The following is a 20626-nucleotide window of genomic DNA, read 5'->3' on the forward strand; positions in this document are numbered from 1 at the left end:
GTAATTGGTGATAAAAATCTGAAACAAAACCTCTCGATGTCTCTCTTTCATAGAAGAATTTGTGGTATCTGTGGTGTTCAATTGGTATGTCTAACGGAACACAGTGAGACTTCAAACATAGCTGTAACTGTATGTAAAAAAGCCATGTGGACTTGGTGAGATTAAATTTTTTGCGTATTTCTTTATCACTACATAAACCCCGTTTGTTAAAAACATCCCCTAATGAGTGTATGCCTTGCTCTTCCCATATAGGCAATCTTATAGGTCGTTTTTCAATTAAGAGTGCATTGTTATTGAATAAGGGAGTATGATTGTGCCATTTATGTGAGTTAGGATTTTTTTTTTGTGATTCACGCTGTTACAAAGGGTCAGATTAAACCGAATATATATATTTATTGCCTGAGATCCCATGTATACTATTTGTATATCGTTTGATATCCCTTGTATATTCTTTGTACATATACACGGAATATCCCTTTACCTGGTACAGGACAGACCATAATATTCGTTCTCCTATTGGAAGCGATCCCCTAGGCGCCACGACCATACCCCCCAATGCCGAGTTCAAAGCCACCGCCAAGGCTTGTCTCAACATGCCCAGCTTTGCGCAGGAATACGAGACAGAAATGAGGTTGGCACTAGATTATTCACCGTACGTATAAATACGTCGCAGGTGGATACAGTAGTAGTCTTGTCTTATCCTAAAACATTCGTTCAACGTATCGTTCGTTCCTTACTAGTAAAGCCTTCATCACGAGTCAACGACCAAGTGAAGTGAGCAACCTTGCGCCGAAATAGAGCCTTGAGACCGCGTGCGAATTGATAGCTGAAGTGTCAGAGTTTAACACTGGATCGTCGAGTTCGACCTATTCTATTATTAAATAATAGTCTATTATGTATAGTGTATCGTGCGGCTACCGTTCTACAGTGACCAGCATTACCAACGTTTCATCGTACCGAGCTAGTGTGCTTATCCAGGCTGGGCGGCTTAACCTGGTGCCGTCATCCGAGGAGCCCTAGACGAGAACCGTGTGGATATGTACACTGGATAACCTACCCGACGACTACAGAGCCCTTTTCGGCTGGATTATATTTGCTTTGGTCCTGTAGCTGTTGGAGCGGAGAATCGTCTACACCCACTGTTGTGTGGGATTTACCCTGTGAGGAGCACCGTCGAGCCCGCCTCTAGTACTCTGAGGCTGGCTAGCTTTCCTCCATGCGGCACTGCATACCGGAGAATAGCTGTTGTTCGTCTACGGATTAAGGGATTATTGCACTGTCTCCTGTACCTGGAGTCTCCTTATTCCTCGTTGACCCAGACTTTCTGCTACCGACAAATCCTCTCCCCTGCTGGCTTACAACCGGAGGGACCCCTTTAGTATCTCCAGCTAATCTACTAGTGTACCATATATAATTCTTATGATACAGGTGGTATTAATTATCTCCTGCGTAATATGCTCATGGACTTACGCTCTTGACCTATTCATGCACATTCTTCGCCTTACAAGCGCAACTCTCAATCTTGATAAGTAATGTAAGATAATCTTCATGCTGCTAATAAATATTCTTCTAAACCGTATTTCTTGTGAAGCCGTGTTATTGTGGGTGTGTTCATCTCATATACCTGTACTGTATGGCCAGTAGTAATGTACATAACTCAGTAGTGGTTTAATGATACCATACTTATTCAATACAGTCAGGGAATTGTACCCCTCAGTTACAATTGGTCCTTCGAGCCGGATGGTAATTAGCGTAATATTAATATAATATTAATATTAACATGGCCAATGATGAACACTCCACAAACGGTTCTCCTAAGCTAGATCGCCCGGAGCGCAGACGGCAGCCACCTCGTTACCTAGAGGACTACGCTGCCAGTCTACTACCTAGCTTTATACAGATGTTAAACGCGGAAAAAGCGGATAGTAAAAGTATGTCAAACCCTACCGACCAGGCGACCCCGCCAGTAGAGACCCTAGTGGGATCTAACGTAACTGACCAAGCTCACGGGGGGGACCAGGAGGGACCTGACATGACTTTACCCCCCGCCAACGTCAACGAGGTAGTCCCCGGAGAGCTCCAGGATAAAGAAAGCCCTCCAGGGACGGAACCCGACCCACTACCAGAAGAGACGCACACCCAGGAGATGGACCTCCTCGGAGCGCGACAGGAGAACGGATCTCCAACGAGCACTGCCAGAAGCCGATCACCTCCGCCGGTGTCTTCCCCCAGCGAAGCGGACAAGATGCTGGCGCAGGCATTCATCGCCACCCTGGCAGCCTCCACCGAACGCGATCGACTTCAAGCGCAACAGACGAGCGAGCGCGAACAAGCTGCAGACCAACGAGAGCGCCTTCACGCGCAACTCCAAGCGCAAGCCCTCAGTGAATGCGAACATTCTGCAACCGAGCGAGAGCGCTTCCAGGCGCAACAAAGGAGTGAAGACGACCGCATAAGACTGGAGACCAGGGGAGCTCCAGTAGCTCACCACGTACCGCGAGTGCTATTTCAGCACCGTGGACAACCGTGCTCGTCACGGATCTGGGGCTGAGCGCGTTCGAATCCCGGACGGCAGCCGTGCCTTTCCCAGAGTGTCTTCCCCCCCATCTGAACCCTTTCAGCCTGCTTCTGTCGGTCGAACTTGACCAAGTATGAATGCGATGAAAAAGCGATAAACGCTAAAAGAACCAGCTGACTGGTCAAAGTTTAAAAAAAAAAAGACTGGAGACCAGACGCCTTCAGACGGAAGAGAACATTGAAAGAAGCCGCGCCGATGCACAGTGCGCCGCCGCCAATGCACAGCGCGACGCCGCCCATGCCAGCGCCAATGCACAGCGCGACGCCGCCAATGCCCAGCGCGAAGCAGTGCGCGACGCCGCCCATGCCCAGCGCGAGGCAGAGCGCGACCGGCTGCAGGCGCAGATGATGGATAAATTGATTGCCATGGCGACACCCCCTCTCTCCGCACGGAGCTCCCGGAGATCATCACGACAAGGGTCTAGGACACATTCCCCTACCCGACCAAGCGACCCGGGACCCCGCCAACAGGAGGATCCTGTCCACGTCTCCGAACCCCCTCCCCGGCCGGTCCATACGAGACCCAGCAACCGGGAAGAACCGGCCTACGTCGCCGAGAGACTGAACAGAAGACTCCAGGACCTAGCAGAGGAAGAGGAAGAGGAGGAATGTCAAGCCGACCAGCAGCAACGTACTCTGGACCAGGAGGCCCAGTACAGCCCCGACCAGCAGCAACGTACTCTGGACCAGGAGGCCCAGTACAGCCCAGACGTCAGCCCCGAGTCACTGCGCTACAAACCCCCGACTCAACTCACGGGTGAGTTTGACGCACCGCCAGCCCCGAGGAACAGCACCTGGGTACCCGGGCTTCGGTACCCACCAAGTACCAGCCCACGACGACACGTACGGGGAGACTCGCCCAGGAGGCCTCTCCCCCAACGCTCACCGATGTGCCAGCCATCCATGGCATCGTACCTTGGCACACCGACATTCCCGGATTTTACACGCGAGGACAGAGCACAGTACACGGAGCTACGGATGTGCTTAGAGACTATGCTGTCCGACGTCCCAGACGAGACGTACAAATATGCTATCCTCCTCAAGCACCTGAAGGTGCCCAGAGCGCATAATATAGCGCTGGCATATTCCAACTCAAGTACCCCATACACCGCGGCTCTAGTAGCCCTCGACCAACGTTATGGACGCATATGGGACTACGTGATACAAGAGATAAGAGACATCGACCGTCTCCCCCCAGCCAGAGACAACAGAGCATTAGATGACCTCTCTATCAAGGTACAGTGCCTGGTAGGGATGCTGGGGTACCAAAAGGAAAAAGGGATATACGAACTGTACGCTAACTCTAATGTAGAAAGGATATTAGAGAAGCTCCCTCCCGCCCGACAAGAGCGTTTTCGGCGGCAGAGAGACCACCGCGACCCCAACGGCCCAGAGGCATCCCTCCTAGACCTATCTGAGTTCCTCGCCAGGGAGGTCAGCAGCCTACGACTGGACACGTTCGTGTGGAGTGGACCAAGCCCAAGAGATGGACCTCGGGGATCAAATGATAACCGCCGGTCGGTGACCGTTATGCACCAAGCCGAATCAGTACCGCAGCACAAGAACCACAACACCCCCTCGACGAAAGAGGAGTGGAAGATTGAATGCCAGTACTGTGAAGGGGAACATCGGCTGTATCAATGCGACAAGTTCAAGAAGCTGACCACGGACGAGGTGAGTCAGTGGATAAAAGACCACCGCAGCCATATGGCAGCTGAGTGCCGTTTGAAGAAGAAGTGCGGCAGGTGCGGCGGCGCCCACTTGGAGGTCCTGCATGACATCAACAGGCGTCCGCCAGGACAACAAAGTGGGCCCGTCGCGGTAATGTACCAGGCCGAGGCGGTGGCACCAGTACCGAAGAGCCACCAGACCGCCCTCTACTGTATCTACTGCGACGGCGGACACTGGCTGGCACAGTGCGCCGAATATAAGACACTGAACCCCGCCAAAGTTGACCAGTGGCGTGAGGCGGCCCAGGCGGGCGCCGCTTACCGCGCAGCACTGTGCGGGGCCCACCAGAAGACCCAAGGCAACCGACCAACAGGAGTGCTCCATATAGACCAACATAGCGGGACCCCCGAGTGCTCATCAAAGTGGTCAGAGTGCTCCTGAGCTACGAGGACAAGGTCCTGGACACTTACGCCGTCCTGGACGATGGGTCTGAAAAGACTCTCCTCCTCGCTTCCGCCGCAGCCCAGTTGGGCCTGCGGGGTGCCAAAGGTACCATGACAATACGCACCATCAGAAGAGACCAGAAGACCATAAAGGGTGAAAAGGTCTCCTTCAAGATAGCAGCGGTGGACCAGCCCGAGAAGCAGTATAGTATTACCAACGTCTTCACCAGCCACGACATAGGCCTGTCTCAGTACACCTACCCCATCCCACAGCTGATGGCGAAGTATGTGCACCTACGTCAACTACCTATACCGCTTATCGACGGCGCCACACCGACCCTGCTCATCGGCTCCGACCACGCGGACCTCATTCTCCCAATTGAGGCGGCCCACATCGGACCCAAAGGATGCCCAGTCGCGGTTCAGACCCGACTGGGGTGGATGCTCCAGGGCCCCCTCTACGGACTTGACAGTCAACCCACGTCTACACGCTGCCTACACACAAAGGCGAGAGACACCGGCCACTCCCTCGTACAGCCCGTTGAGAGGCTATTGACATTAAGCGAGAGGCCTGTGAGAGAACCGTGGGCACAAGAGGAAGTTCGGAACTCCACCCCCCTCAGCTGCGCTCCAGACGTAGCTGACCTCGAACCCAGCACCCCAAGCGACTCCTTGATGGTGCGGCCGGAACCGGCCCCTCCTCAGACGGGGTACAGAGCAAACAAGAGAAACAGATGGAGGTGGAGGCACAGCCAAGCACAGATCAAAGCAGTCTCAGGCCCGCTTCCTCCTAACCCCCCTACCATCCCTTCCAGCTAGGGTGACCAGATGCAAAAAGTCCAAAAGCAGGACAACAGTAAGATTTTGGTGGGACAAAGTGGGACAGATAGATAATGTAATTTTTTTTATTAGAATAACTCGTCTTCACCGAATAGATAAAGGTTCAATCAAAATAAATACAAATTAAATACAGAATTATATCTCTCCACATTCATCTTGGCACTGGCAACCGGATTGTTACCACCTAACATCTGTTTTAAATATTCAAACTTTATCACTTGACAGGAATGTCTTGTGTTCGATCTTTTTATTTTGCTTCGAAAAGAGGGACATCCTCTCAATATGTGGGACGCGGTCTCAAATGGTGGGACAGTACAACCAAAAGGGGGACACCTGGTCACCCTACTTCCAGCCCGTCAGAAGCGGGTCAAGGACGGGGACAACTTAAAAGTGGACACAGTCGTCGTGATCATAGACCAGTCACTACCCCGAGCTGCGTGGCCGGGCCGGCCGCGTAAGCAAAGTGATCACTGGTGCCGACGGAAAGGTCAGAGCGGCAGAAGTGCTCGTCCAGGGGCGGACATACACCCGACCCGTGGCGAGGCTGATAGAGTTGCCAAGGCTCCCCGACTCGCTTAATGACGACCATGACCCACTGACTTTGTGAATTGCCCTACTCCTCACAACGGACATTGAGTAGTGGACAAGACGGTTAATCTGTCTCTGCTTATCTAATTAGGTGCGGACTAATTAGGAGGCGGCTGTTACAAAGGGTCAGATTAAACCGAATATATATATTTATTGCCTGAGATCCCATGTATACTATTTGTATATCGTTTGATATCCCTTGTATATTCTTTGTACATATACACGGAATATACCTTTACCTGGTACAGGACAGACCATAATATTCGTTCTCCTATTGGAAGCGATCCCCTAGGCGCCACGGCCATACCCCCCAATGCCGAGTTCAAAGCCACCGCCAAGGCTTGTCTCAACATGCCCAGCTTTGCGCAGGAATACGAGACAGAAATGAGGTTGGCACTAGATTATTCACTGTACGTATAAATACGTCGCAGGTGGATACAGTAGTAGTCTTGTCTTATCCTAAAACGTTCGTTCAACGTATCGTTCGTTCCTTACTAGTAAAGCCTTCATCACGAGTCAACGACCAAGTGAAGTGAGCAACCTTGCGCCGAAATAGAGCCTTGAGACCGCGTGCGAATTGATAGCTGAAGTGTCAGAGTTTTAACACTGGATCGTCGAGTTCGACCTATTCTATTATTAAATAATAGTCTATTATGTATAGTGTATCGTGCGGCTACCGTTCTACAGTGACCAGCATTACCAACGTTTCATCGTACCGAGCTAGTGTGCTTATCCAGGCTGGGCGGCTTAACCTGGTGCCGTCATCCGAGGAGCCCTAGACGAGAACCGTGTGGATATGTACACTGGATAACCTACCCGACGACTACAGAGCCCTTTTCGGCTGGATTATATTTGCTTTGGTCCTGTAGCTGTTGGAGCGGAGAATCGTCTACACCCACTGTTGTGTGGGATTTACCCTGTGAGGAGCACCGTCGAGCCCGCCTCTAGTACTCTGAGGCTGGCTAGCTTTCCTCCATGCGGCACTGCATACCGGAGAATAGCTGTTGTTCGTCTACGGATTAAGGGATTATTGCACTGTCTCCTGTACCTGGAGTCTCCTTATTACTCGTTGACCCAGACTTTCTGCTACCGACAAATCCTCTCCCCTGCTGGCTTACAACCGGAGGGACCCCTTTAGTATCTCCAGCTAATCTACTAGTGTACCATATATAATTCTTATGATACAGGTGGTATTAATTATCTCCTGCGTAATATGCTCATGGACTTACGCTCTTGACCTATTCATGCACATTCTTCGCCTTACAAGCGCAACTCTCAATCTTGATAAGTAATGTAAGATAATCTTACATTACAATATTTACAATATTCTTCTAAACCGTATTTCTTGTGAAGCCGTGTTATTGTGAGTGTGTTCATCTCATATACCTGTGTACTGTATGGCCAGTAGTAATGTACATAACTCAGTAGTGGTTTAATGATACCATACTTATTCAATACAGTCAGGGAATTGTACCCCTCAGTTACACACGCCATATCCGGATCGCATGAGTAATTATGGGGCCAAATTTCCGTTCACAGTGCTTGATTGGTAGTTTAGTGTATGCTATGTCCTTCAGTCTATGTGGGGCTACTATGTTTTCTTCTAATTTTCTCCAGGATACTAATGCTTGGAGGTCAAACCATGTTGTCAATGGTCTTAATGTGTACGCCTTAAAATATTGGAAAAAATCTGGAAATGCCATGCCACCATCTGCTTTATTTCTCTGTGCGGTGGATCTTTTTATACGTGGTGGTTTGTTATTCCAAATAAATTTGTATGTGGAGGAGTGTAATCTTTTCCAGTAACCCTCTGGAGGGGGTAACGGTAGCATTGAACTGAAGAAGTTGATTCTAGGTAGTACATCCATCTTAACTATTGATATCCGTGCTTGTACTGTGTTTTTAAGTTTTGCCCATCTATCAAGGTCGTCTTTGATTTTGTTTGGGATTTTTGTGTAATTGTGCTTCACCGTTTGTCCTATGGTGGGGAATATTTCCACTCCCAAGCATCTAAAATGTTTTACCATCGGTATCTCTCCTGGGAGGGTTATATCTTTTTTTGCAGGGGTGTTAAGTGGAAGGAAAGTCGACTTCGGCCAATTTATCTTAAATCCCGATAAATCACCAAAGTTCTCAATCAACTTGAGCAGATGAGGCAATGTGGTGTTGGGGTTTTGCATGAACAATATTACGTCGTCCGCATATAAACAAATTTTTTGTTGTGTGCCCTTGATTACGATTGGTTCTATGGATTGGGATTGTCTTATATATTGTGCTAAAGGCTCTAATGATAGATTGAATAGTCCGGGACTAAGAGGGCAACCCTGTCTGGCAGAGCGTGATACCGGAAAGATTTTGGAGATGATTGTGCCTGTTGTAATCATGGCCGATGGGTCTTTGTATAATACTTTAATCATATCAATGAATCCTTTTCCTAACCCCATCCTTTCTAATACTGCCCATAGATACGACCATTCCAGCCTGTCAAAGGCCTTCATAGCATCCAGGGACAGCATCGCCTTAGGTATGGTGTCGTCCTTGTCGGCATCTAGTACGTGCAGTATTCGTCTTATGTTATCAGTGATCAGGCGGCCTCTTATGAAGCCAGTTTGGTCCGGGTGAACTAAAGACGTCATATGCTTTTGTAATCTGATGGCTAATACCTTAGAGTACAGTTTGATATCGGTTCCGAGGAGGCTTAAAGGTCTATAACTACCGCACTCGTTGGGGTCTTTGTCTTTTTTAAGGAGGACTGTTATGAGTGCAATATTGTCATTCTTATGGAAGTTCCCCTCCTTGACTGAGTATAAGATCATATTTAGTAATAAGGGTCCAATTATGTCCCAACAAGAAAGGTACATTTCTGATGGGATACCGTCTCTTCCAGGAGCCTTACCACTTTGCATTGCGGTTATGGCCTTCTTGAGTTCCTCTAGTGTGATCGGTGTTTCTAACTGTTTAGCGTCATCCTCTGAAAGTTTAGGGAGAATAATTTGATTAAGATATGTGTCCATTTTGTTTTGATCGAAGGTCGTTTCTGATTTATATAAGTCGGAGTAGAATTCTTTGAATGTATCGTTTATTTTTACAGGGTCTGTTTCAAGTACTTGTTGTGCTCTAATGGTAGTTATATCTGCAAATTTTGCATTAATTCTTAATCGCATGGCTAATAGGTGACTAGGTTTAGAACCTTGGGAGTACTGCTGTTGTCTTGTGCTGCGTATTTGTATTTCCGATTGTTGTTTGTATATGGCATTGATCTCTATTTTTAGTACGTTAACTTGATTCTCTAGTCGAGTTGAGTTGTTGTATTTTAGAGAATTAAATAACGTTGAGTAAAGCGTTTCCAGCTCAGCCAGTTTTGTGCATCGATTCTTGCGCATTTTGGAGGAAAAGCTATCCGTGAAATCTTTGATCATTCCCTTTACCGACATCCATAATATTCTGGGGTCTTGCACAGAGTTTGCATTCTCCCGTTGGAATACTATAAGAGCTTCTTTGAGTTGTGTAATGAATTCCTTGTTATTAAGCAGCATCGAGTTAAATCGCCATCTTGGGGCTCGGGAGGATAGTATACCAAATGTACCTTTAAGGAGTAAATAACAGTGATCTGATTGGGTATCATTTCCACTTCATAATTATCAAATAGTCTCTGTGATGCAAAGACATAATCTATTCTGGATAATGTATTATGTCTCGCAGATCGACAAGAGTACTTTCGGGTCGTGGGATTAAGTAATCGCCATAAGTCATTTACACCTGTAATCTTCGACCAATCCTTTAATGCCTTAGATGAATTCTTTTGTTCGCTGGAAAAGGCGAGGTAAGATTTGTCCATCCTTGGGTTCCAGATGGCATTAAAATCCGCACCTATTATAAATGAGTAATCGGGAATGTCTAACATTGCATTGGTTAGTGTAGTGAAGAAATCCTCTTCGTACAAATTTGGGGCGTATACCGCTACCAACGCTATTTTCCTGTTCTTATGTACAATCTTAGCTATAGTTATCCGACCTTCTACATCAGACCATACTCCCTTTAGTACAATATTCAACTTACGTTTAACGACTATGGCTACACCCCGAGTTCTCGTACCAATAGAAGAGTGACTAATATTATGATATGTGTTGTCCGCTAATTTATCTATGTCTTTCTCTAGAATGTGCGTTTCGCTTAGCAGAGCAATGTCCACATGTTCTTTTTTCATCAGTGTGAGCACGCTTTTGCGTTTGAGTTGGTTATTTATTCCCCCGGTGTTCCATATCATTATATTCAAACTAGCCATAATCTATACATGTTGTAGTGTAATTTTTGGTAATGCTTCTGGAGTGCGAGGCAATAATAGATATACATCCCACTAGTGAGGTCCCGTTGAGAGCCGAGCTTAAAAACATACATATATACAAATAAAAATCCCCTTCCCTTCCCTCCCACCGAGAGTCGTACAGGATTGTGTTCCATGAACACAACCTTTGCGTATGACTCCCTCCCTTGCACCACCGGATATCCCAGAATGATCCAATTATCCTTAACATTCCTATGTATACCATAGGATCTAACACTCTAAATTCTACCATAAGTAGAATGTCGACTGTGGCTTGGCCACTTTCCCGTTAAATAAAAATTTAAATATGATAAAACTAAAAATAAAGACCAAAAATAAGCTTCAATTATCATGCCCTAATCGCCTCAATAAATCAGAGAAAACGGATGAAAGAAAACAAGTAAAAGGAAGAGAACATTAACTTAGATCTTAAAAGAGCTTTGCTATGCTTAAACATCTAAAGTATAAATTGGAGAAGTAGTGGAAATATTTCCAATTAATAAAAAGCAGTTTTTAAATACGTATATGCAGCATTTCCCCTGACCAGGGGTGGGCGATGATCCGTTGTGTAGAATGTTATTTCAGCCGGTCGCTGCTATGATGGTTCTGTGGTTCTGCAGCTAGATGCTGTTGATTATTCCCCCGAAGGGCTTCTGGTAGAATGTCTGGCCACGTATTGCTGTTATTCCAGAATGTTCCCTATATCAAAGAAAGCTTTAGATGTTCTAGATTATTCCAATATGTCGTTTTTACAGTGTTCGAATGTTCCAGTATGTTCTGGAGTGTTCCAATTTTGAATCCAATATGTCCGCAATAATAGAATCCCGACGGGGAAAGCATTCAATAACTCTGAGCTCGTAGGTCTCTCTGTCCCAAATCCTCGGTTCATTAAAGTTTATACTATATGGTGTCCATGCATAACAGAGATTAAAAGGCCATTTATACACTATCCTGCGTGTTGTGCAGACATGTATTTGGCTGCATCTTCAGGCGAGTTGAGGAAAACCCTTGCTCCTTGTTTATCGACAATGCGAAGTATTGCAGGGTATGTTAATAGGGGTCTGTATTTCTCCAGATAGAGTTGAGACATCACCGTCTTGAACTTGGCACGCAGGTCCACGACAATAATCTTCAAAGCAGTGTATTGGTATATCCTTGTATTTCAGATTGCCTTTCATCCTGTGAGTTTCACGAATATCATTTATTTTATTCTGACTTGGCGCAGGATAACCAATATCACTCTGGGCTTAGCGTTATTGTCATTGGATCGGGTCCCCAATCTGTAGCACTGTTCCACCTCTGGTACTTTAGGAAGGATCTCTGTTCCCAAGATTTTCTGTAATTCTGTGGCAAACTCTTCAGGGTGTGCACATCTCACCGACTCGTCCAGACCGACTATACGAATATTCAGCTTGCGTTTTTGATATTACATCTAGAATATTTTGGCTTTCTGTTCTTCATTGATTCGCTTAAGCTCCATCGTTATATCGCTGAGCTCCGTATTGAGTTCTTTGTAGTTTCCCTTCATCTCAGCAGTTAGGTTAACGTTGATATCATCTACTTCTTTGTAGATTCGAACGAATTTTTTTTGGTGGACTTCCATACCTGTTTCCAGAGCCTCGGTGCGTTTGATATGTGCGTCGGCGTCCGCTCTCAGCGCTTCTATTTAGCCTTCAATAGATTCTTTAATAGCATCTACTTTTTGGGTTATTGTCTTCTCCATTTCCTCCATTCTCCGGATGATATATTCGGTGTCCGCGGAGGTATTTGAAGGGGTTGAACTTGAAGCGGCCACTGTCAAGTCTATATTTTCTGCTGCTTGCCGCACGAATCCTGCTTCCTTAGGCGGGACCTCTGCGACGGTTTTGGTCTCGTTGTGTCTTTCCTTGTGTTTGGCATCTCGATTCTTTTGGTCAATATAGTTAGTTAATAATCTCAGTTGATATATGCGTCAAGTTTTAAACGCATTAATGGTTTATAAATATGTTTTTAAAACAAAAAAAAAACAAAAAAAAACGGGTGAGCAGCTGTGTCACATGCGACTTACTCCATTCTAACGCTAAACCGGAAGCCCAGACGGGTTATCAACACTTTTCTACAACATTTCTCCCCCCCCCCCCCCAATTATCTTTTTATTAGTATATATTTTTTGGTGAAACTCTTGGAACACACACACCTCTTAAAATACTCTTGAACACACACACACACCCTGCACCTTAATATGCACATCGACAATGATACAAGTAACAAATTCAATCAAATAAAAAACAAATACAATAAAATATGATAAAAATAAAACATCCATGGTCACACCACATCTCAGCACAAGCAGTCAAGCCACAAAACACTGAGGTTGGTGGATGGTCAGAGGTCCATGAGGGGTTTCAAAGTTCTAAGAAAGACGTCCTCCTTGTTGTCGAAGTATATGTACGCTGTTCCAGTTACAAAGTGTCATGGAGAGAATGTTTGGTCAAGGAGGTCAAGTGTTGGGAGGTCTTAGTTTGTTCCAGTTGAGCAGGATACATTTATTCTTTTAGCTACCGGTATATATATTATCCCAATTCTCTTCACATATATGGGATCTAATGTCTTGTCTAATTCAGTACCAAAGAGATTCCGTATCGGTGTAATGTCCAACGGAATTTCACTTTAGCAGTCAAGTCATGAACCTCTTTCTAAAAACGTTTTCTACAACATTTTGCACATATAGCATCCACAACTTTTCAAGGTCCTGAAAGAATTGTCAAATACCATTATAAGGTGTCCATGACCACATAGAAACCATGGTATTTGTGTGTGTGTTTGTGTAAAATCAGGGTATCTGCCGGTTTAAATAAGTTAAATTGAAGACCTTTTAAGCTCCCAGGCACCCAGAAAAGTGGCAATTCTTTTTTTACTTGAACTTGAGGACTGCATACTTTTCTTCGCAAAGCTTAGCTTTATACTTATAGCACATGCATGAGCCTGGTCTCTTTTGAAAGATAACGTTCTGAAGTTAAAGGGCGGCTGAGTGGCGCAGTGGGCAAGGCGCTCGCCACTAACGCAGGAGATGCTGGTATTGAGCCCAGCTCTCTGCGTTGCTACCGGCTTGGCCGGTCGTTCATACTAACACAATTGGCAGTGTTAGGGGTGGGAAAGCCGGTGGGTGGGGATTGGACGTTGTGGACAGCGACTCCTACAGGTCGGTTGGTGCGCCTGTACAGCAGAATCAGGAAGTATCGGGGGCAGCGTGAGCCTCCCACGCGTTACTCCTCGCCACTGAGAGATTGCGCTGTTCAGGTGAAAAGATGAGACGGCTGCCTCCTCATGTACCGGAGGGGACACGTGATGCAAGGCTTGGTCCTCACTGCAGCCGACCAGTGGGAGGCATAGTCTAGCAACGTTCGAGACAGGGGAGGGGAGAATTGAATGGAGAATTGGCGAGGCGAAATTGGGATGGGAGAAAAAGTGGATCCAAAAAAAAAACATTCTGAAGTTACTAATGCAAAAAAGGAAAATCACTTTTAGCGCTAATGTAATAGAGTAACATTTTTCTATAGTGGTTGCAAGATTCCATATTCCAATATTCCAGCATAGAGGTATAATCTGGGAAATACTGCGGTTCCATAGCCTGAAGTCTTATGTAGTACAGGTCCACATTTTATAAAAATCTGTTCAGAAATGAGTCTTTGAAAGACATCAGAGTAAAACAGACGACAAAAAAAAAGCGTTCTAAAATCCATTTCCTCTTCCACCGCTGTGTGTTCTGAAGTCTGATTCACTTCTCGTTGGTCAACTTTCACCTAGTTGCCTTATTCGCACACCCCCCCCCACTTCTCGTTGGAAAGGTAAACTTGTTGGCTACAACGCTGACCAATCATTTTCGCCATCAGTGGATGGTGGCAGTTCTGGAGCATCTGGAGTCCGGGGTGCCTGTTATTTTTCTACAATGGAGTTCGCCGATTTGCGAATCTGATTGGCCAGTGTCATTTCTGGTCATGTGACATGTACGCCCAATCGTGGGACCGCAAGTTTCTACACTGGTTAGGCTTAGGCGCTCGTTCGAAGTCGGTTAAGGTTAGAGTTTGTCTTAGAGCATGGTGATAGAACGCCTGCCCTGATTCCGACGGTTAAGCTTAGGCACTCTTTCGAAGTTGGTTAAGGTTAGAGTTTGTCTTAGAGCATGGCGATAGAATGCCAGGTGCTTTGCAGGCTGTTCGACGCGGAAATGGGCAAAGACACAGCTCGTCACGCTATTGGGCGCACATGTCACATGACCAGAAACGTGAGTGGCCAATCAGATTCGCAAATCGCCGAACTCCGTTGTAGAAAATATAGACGCGTCCGGGGTGGTCATCCGACACGTGGCGCATAAAAAGACGCTCGCCTGACATATCGGCATGTAACTCGAGAACCAAGGCACGGATTTGGTCGAGTGAGGTGGCGTTCAAATGGCAACAAATAGATCTTTCGAACAGTATATTATATAATTTGTTCTGCGAAAAATACAGCCCGAAGCCGCTAGACGCTCGCAAAGTGCCGTGACTTGAGCACAAGTGCGACCACGTATACATAATCCCGGTGCACGTTATGTGGTTAAATACATTTACATTTAGTAATTTAGCTGACGCTTTTATCCAATGCGACTTTCAGGTTCTGTACAACAAGTCAGCAGGGAGGGTACAACTCTTTCAGCTGAGTAACAATGTTCATCAAACAGTGTTGAAACATGGGTGCTGCAGTGTTGAATGCATAGTAGTAGAGACATATTAGTATAGTAGGTACTCTGTAGTAATATAGGCATGGAAGATTATTTAGTGGAAAAGTGCATGATAGTTATAAAAAAAAAAAAAAAAAAAAAAAAAAAACACATAGAAACACTGAACTGGCGGCTGCACTTGCACGCTAAGTAAAATTTCCCTGCGTTCCATACAAGCTCTCGCCAGAAGCACCAAGCTCCTGGTAGCCCCGCAAAAAGTAGAATACCTGTGCAAATACTTTAATAATTTCTAATACCCCGCAGATACCCTGAAAATGATAAGAGAAAGATGTCACAGTGAACGTACCCCTCCCCACAGCGTACGGCCTTCAGCACGCCCACGGCAGCAGTAGTCTGCCGCTCGAATCCCTGCCCGATGTGGTCGGCGTGGGCTCGAGTCCGGTCCTCGAACAGCATCTCCCTGGGCTCGCTGGCTCTCGGTAGGTACTGCAGGTTCTTTATCTCATTGGTAGACCTGCACGACATTCGGCAAAACAGAAACAAAACATTGAAACATGTAAGAAACTAAAATGAAACCAATATAACGATACACAACTCATAGCATCCGCTTTGGATCATTGGACCACTTTAACAGCCGGACTCACCGTTTTCTCTTGAAGGGTGACTTGGGCATGTCTGCCAGGGGGATCATCTGCTCTCCAGGTCGGACCCACATGATCGGCCCGTCGTCACTTTCAGTCGGGCTCTGCAGCCGCAGGCTGGAAAACGTGCCCCATGGGAGAGTTCTCTGCACATAGAGACAAATATGTAGTCAGAAATTAACATGTAGTCAAACACACATGGGAGTTTTCTGCACAGTCAGAAATGAACATGTAGTCAACACATGGGAGAGTTTTCTACACGGAATCAAATATGTAGTCAGAAATGAACATGTAGTCAAACACACATGGAAGAGTCTGCTGCACATAAGAGCTAAATATGTAGTAGGGATGGGTAACGAATCCGGTACTTTTAAGGGTATCAACCGAATCACGTCGGTACTACCGAGTACCGATTCACGTGAGATCCACCGGTGCCAGGCCATGTGAGCGGCGCGGCGCGGGGCGCGGAGCGGGCCGTTTTGACGTGAGCGAGGAGTGGGTTTTAAAATGGGTCGGCGCGACGACCGGAGCGAGAGTTCTCCTCCGCTCCAAGCCGCTCAGGTCCGCTCCTCAGTGCGCACAGCACTGGTCTGGGAGGCGTCTACCAGACCAGACCACTAGGCACCGGTCCACAATGCACCTGTCCTCAGTGTCCGACCCGTCCTGTAAACAGAATTGTGCTTACAAGAAATCCCACAACGTGAAAGCATGGCCGTGTTTGCTAAGTATTTTAAAAAACTAATAGAGAATAAGTTCCAATGTATCGTGAAAACAACTAACGATGATGGTGAGGAGACAGAATGTGCAGACCATATTACCGTCGGAAGAGATTCTTCTTGGAATCTAAAGAGACACATTGGGAGGAAGCATGACCACATATTTCGCGAACATAATGAGAAGAAATCCAAAGGTTTGTTGTCATTATTAGCCATTTTGAAATTGGTAGCCTTATTACAGCTTAATGTATTGTAGACCTAATATAAAGCATGCATTTATTATTTGTTTTAGATGCCCAGACGCAGCAGCAACAAAAAGAGAAACAGTGTGAGCATCTGCACAATTTCCTCACTGGAAAAAAGGCACCTAACGTGACACGTGAAAGAAAAAGGGAGCTGGATGAAGCGTTTTTTTAAATGATATCTATGGATTACGACCCCCTAAGTAAAGGAGAACGTGAAGGTATGAGACATTTTGCCGGCATGGCCCAACCAGGTTACACCCCGCCCTGCTACAATACTGTCCGGGACACACTTATGCCACATGCCATACAAGAGATGGAAGTCAAACTACGAGAGCTCATAGGAATGGGTGAAGGGTTCGTTCTTGCATCTGATATTTGGACAAGTAGAAGAGGCCACAGTTTCCTTGCTATTGTGGCAAGTTTTATCGACGGGACGTTCAAGGGCCACACGGTTCTGTTAGGCTGTGAGCAAATAACAGGGTCTCACACTGCAGATCGCATATATCAAAAGTATGAAAGTGTGCTGAAAAATTGGAACATTCATCAACGCGTGATTCGTGTGGTGACAGACAGTGCCAGCAACATGGTCAAGGCATTTAACATCCTGCCTGACGCTGAAGGAGAAGAGGAGAAAGATGATGATGATGATGAAGTGGCACTGGTGGTGGAGGAAGGAGAGGAAATAGCGGAGGAGGAACCTGCGCTCTCGCAAAACCAAGTGGACGTGGTCACTAATACTGTAGAGGCTATGGTAAACCAGTACTTCACCGTATCAAGTTTACACCTGCGATGCCCAATTCATCTGCTTCAGTTAGCTATCAAAGACGCAGTTAACAAGCATGATGATATCAATCGCCTGCTAGTTAAAGTGGGAAAGCTAGTGAAAAGTGTGCGTAAGAGTTGTCTGAACACAGAGGAAACTGACTCTCTGGGTGTACGACCCACCACTGCTTGCCCGACGCGATGGAGTAGCCAGCTGCGCATGGTGGAGTCTGTCCTAAAGCTATTAAAAAAAGATGCATTGTGGCAGAGCAAACTTAAAACTACTGCCGCTATTCTCACACTTAATGACGTGCGTCGGCTCAATCACCTTGTTGAAGTATTGTCACCGCTGGCTGACCTCACAGACAACATGCAACGGGAGCTTGGGAATTTGGGCATGATTCTCCCGGCTGTAGGCGAGCTCAAATCCCTGCTCGTCAACAACAACGCTGCCCTTCCATTAGGAATAGCTTCTTTCGCGGAAACACTGTCCAATAACGTGTCCACTCGCTTCAGAATGTACTATGATGATAAACACCTCCTCTTCGTGTCGCTGTTAGATCCTCGTTTCAAAACAGAGTGGATAATCTGTGATGAGTTGGTTTGTAATAAACTTGGAGAAATACGCGAGCTCCTCGTCAAAGAAACAGAGGAGATGACCGCAGCAGTCGCTGGTGCTGGAGAGGCAGCAGGTCAACCCGAGTCAGACGGCGGAGAATCTGACGTGCCCGAAGAAATCAAGAGGCCTCGTATATTTGGATCATACTTCTCAGAGAATCAGCCCACGGGAGGAGGCAATGCGAAAACTGAAGTTGAAATCTACCTCTCGTCCCCAAGATCAAACCCTGATGATGTCAAAGATGTCATTGCATTTTGGAAACAAAATTCCAAGTCCCTTCCACGCCTGAGTAAAGTTGCCCGCAAAGTGTTCAGTATTCCCAGTGGCTCTGCGAGCGCAGAGAGGGTGTTTTCCGCTGCTGGTTTGATGTCAAGAAATCACTGCATGAGCTTGAAGCCTCAGACATTGGCTAAACTCGTGTTCTTGAAAGTGAACTCAAAGATAATGTAGCTGCCGTGGCACTGCATGGCAGATATAGGCACATGAGCATTGTTTTATTTAGTTTAAAATGCACAAAGTGACAAAAACGAATAGCCTATAATATCCTACTTTATTGCAAAATGCAATAGGCCTGCCTAAAGTTAATGGCCATTATTTTTTATTTCATACATAAGAATGTAGCACTCTGTTTTAGATTTTATACATTTATATAAATGTAGCATATCCAACAGCACTTTTATATTGGTTGATTGTATTCGAGTTTTTCAAAGGCTATAGGGAACTTGCACATTGAGTATTTCGTTTGTGTTTTACTGTGAGACACTTTGTAGACAGTTATGTCGAGTTATATTTTTATTTTCATAGGCATATTAGCTATGTGATTTCCTGAGTTCGTTTGATAACAAGCCTGTTGCATTAATTGTCTTCAGTGGCTAAGCCAAGGCCTTAGGCCTATTACGGCCTCCTCTGAGGCTCATGTCATACGCGTAATTTTGTATCCGTCTTATGCTGCCCTGGCTGTCAGTGATTATGTTCTACCTCAGATTGATTGGTTGATTTAATACTTTATTAATAGTATGCAAAAAGGTATAGGCCTACAGTGTAATTCAATTAGCTACGTCGGATAATACAAGGTATATGCCGAGGGCTGTGCATAATTCGTTTTTTTTGTGGTTCTTCCGTCACTGCGTTGAATGTCTTGGTGGTGCCCTGCCCATAAAAAAAATACCATATTCGGTTGATACATTTAAACTGGGTCTGTTTTCATTATTCTATGATATTTTAAATAACGAAATCAAGAATTTACGCATGCTCCAAAAAAATCGGATTTCCTGAAGGCCTTCGAAACGAAGGCCTTCAGGAAATCGGATGTGTTTAATTAGCCAATTTCAGGAAAACAGCACTTTCTTTTATTTCCCCCGCTGTAATTTTTTTCTCTGCTGAGCGGGGTGGAGCGAGGAGCGCTTGATGCCAAAATGAAGTTGAGCGCTGGCGGCGCGCTGAGCGATGTGGCGGCGGGATCAACATGAGCAATTAGCGGAGAGGACCAAGCTTTAAAGAGCGAAGAGCGGATTTCTCACCCGCGCCGATCCGCTCACATGGTCTGACCGGTGCCACAGTTCGGTACTGAAAAAAATAAAGTGAACGGTACCCAACCCTAATATGTAGTCAGAAATTAACATGCAGAACAGCAGAAAGTAATCCACACATGCACCAGCGACATACTGACATGTGCACTACTGCACGCAGATAGAACCACACTCACCTCCAGAAAGGGAGAGTCCTGGAGCATGCTGATGAACTCAGGGAAGTAGTCTCCGACCTCCTCGTCCACGGCCCCCACCAGGCTGACCTGCCGCATGGCACCGGCCCGGTAGGTTCCCTGGGAATATGACCGCTTCACCTGCAGCGTGGGACCAGAGGAGACGGCTCAGACACGCCCCAACATTTCCATGACCAAATTTAGCACGATTTCTGTGGTGCCACTGCATTAAACTAATTAAAATATGGATTGAACGTTACCTAGAATTGCAAAAGTAATGTTTGTGTACCTTGATAGTCGCTCAACAAGGTAGACATTACATTTACATTTTAAGCATTTAGCACACTTATCCAGAGTTGTTGAAAACACAATTTGGCCAGTAGTAAAGTTCCCAGCTCATTTTAGGATTTACCAGGGCTATCCATGTTAAATTATATTATCTATTAATTAGATCATGATGGATTCAGTCGAAGCCTGTCTATTTGCTTTGTCTAATTGGCTTGCAGTGTGTTTTGTTTAGGGGTGTTATTTATAAGTTATTGGACCCCAGGAAGAATAGCTGCTGCTATGCAAAAGCTAATGGGGTAAAACAAAAACTAAACATTTTACATTTAGCTACCACTTTTATCCAAAGAGACTTACAAATTGTGTACAAACAAACAGTCAGCAGGAGCCTCTATTCTACTGAAGAGAAATGGACAGAAATACAAATTAATTTCAAACTACAGAGAAATCCAACTTGTTGCATTTTGGGCAATAATGAAATGTCACCATTTCAATGGCATCATTAAACTGTATG

The 20626-nt window shown here is 45.9% G+C and overlaps 1 protein-coding gene across 1 annotated transcript in view; it reads right to left on the minus strand.

Moving 5' to 3' along the window:
* Positions 1–20626, minus strand: part of LOC311244983 (uncharacterized protein) — a gene marked incomplete at its 5' end in the record, with an annotated part of 83379 nt that overhangs the window by 23261 nt on the left and 39492 nt on the right. Inside the window, 3 exons of the mRNA XM_084334708.1 lie at positions 15489–15656; positions 15787–15929; positions 19831–19968. Coding sequence (XP_084190834.1) covers positions 15489–15656; positions 15787–15929; positions 19831–19968 — 449 coding nt within the window. The remainder of the gene's footprint in view (positions 1–15488; positions 15657–15786; positions 15930–19830; positions 19969–20626) is intronic.

This window comes from Notolepis coatsorum, assembly GCF_963971535.1.
Source record: "Notolepis coatsorum genome assembly, chromosome: 18".
NCBI classification, from domain to species: Eukaryota; Metazoa; Chordata; class Actinopteri; order Aulopiformes; family Paralepididae; genus Notolepis; species Notolepis coatsorum.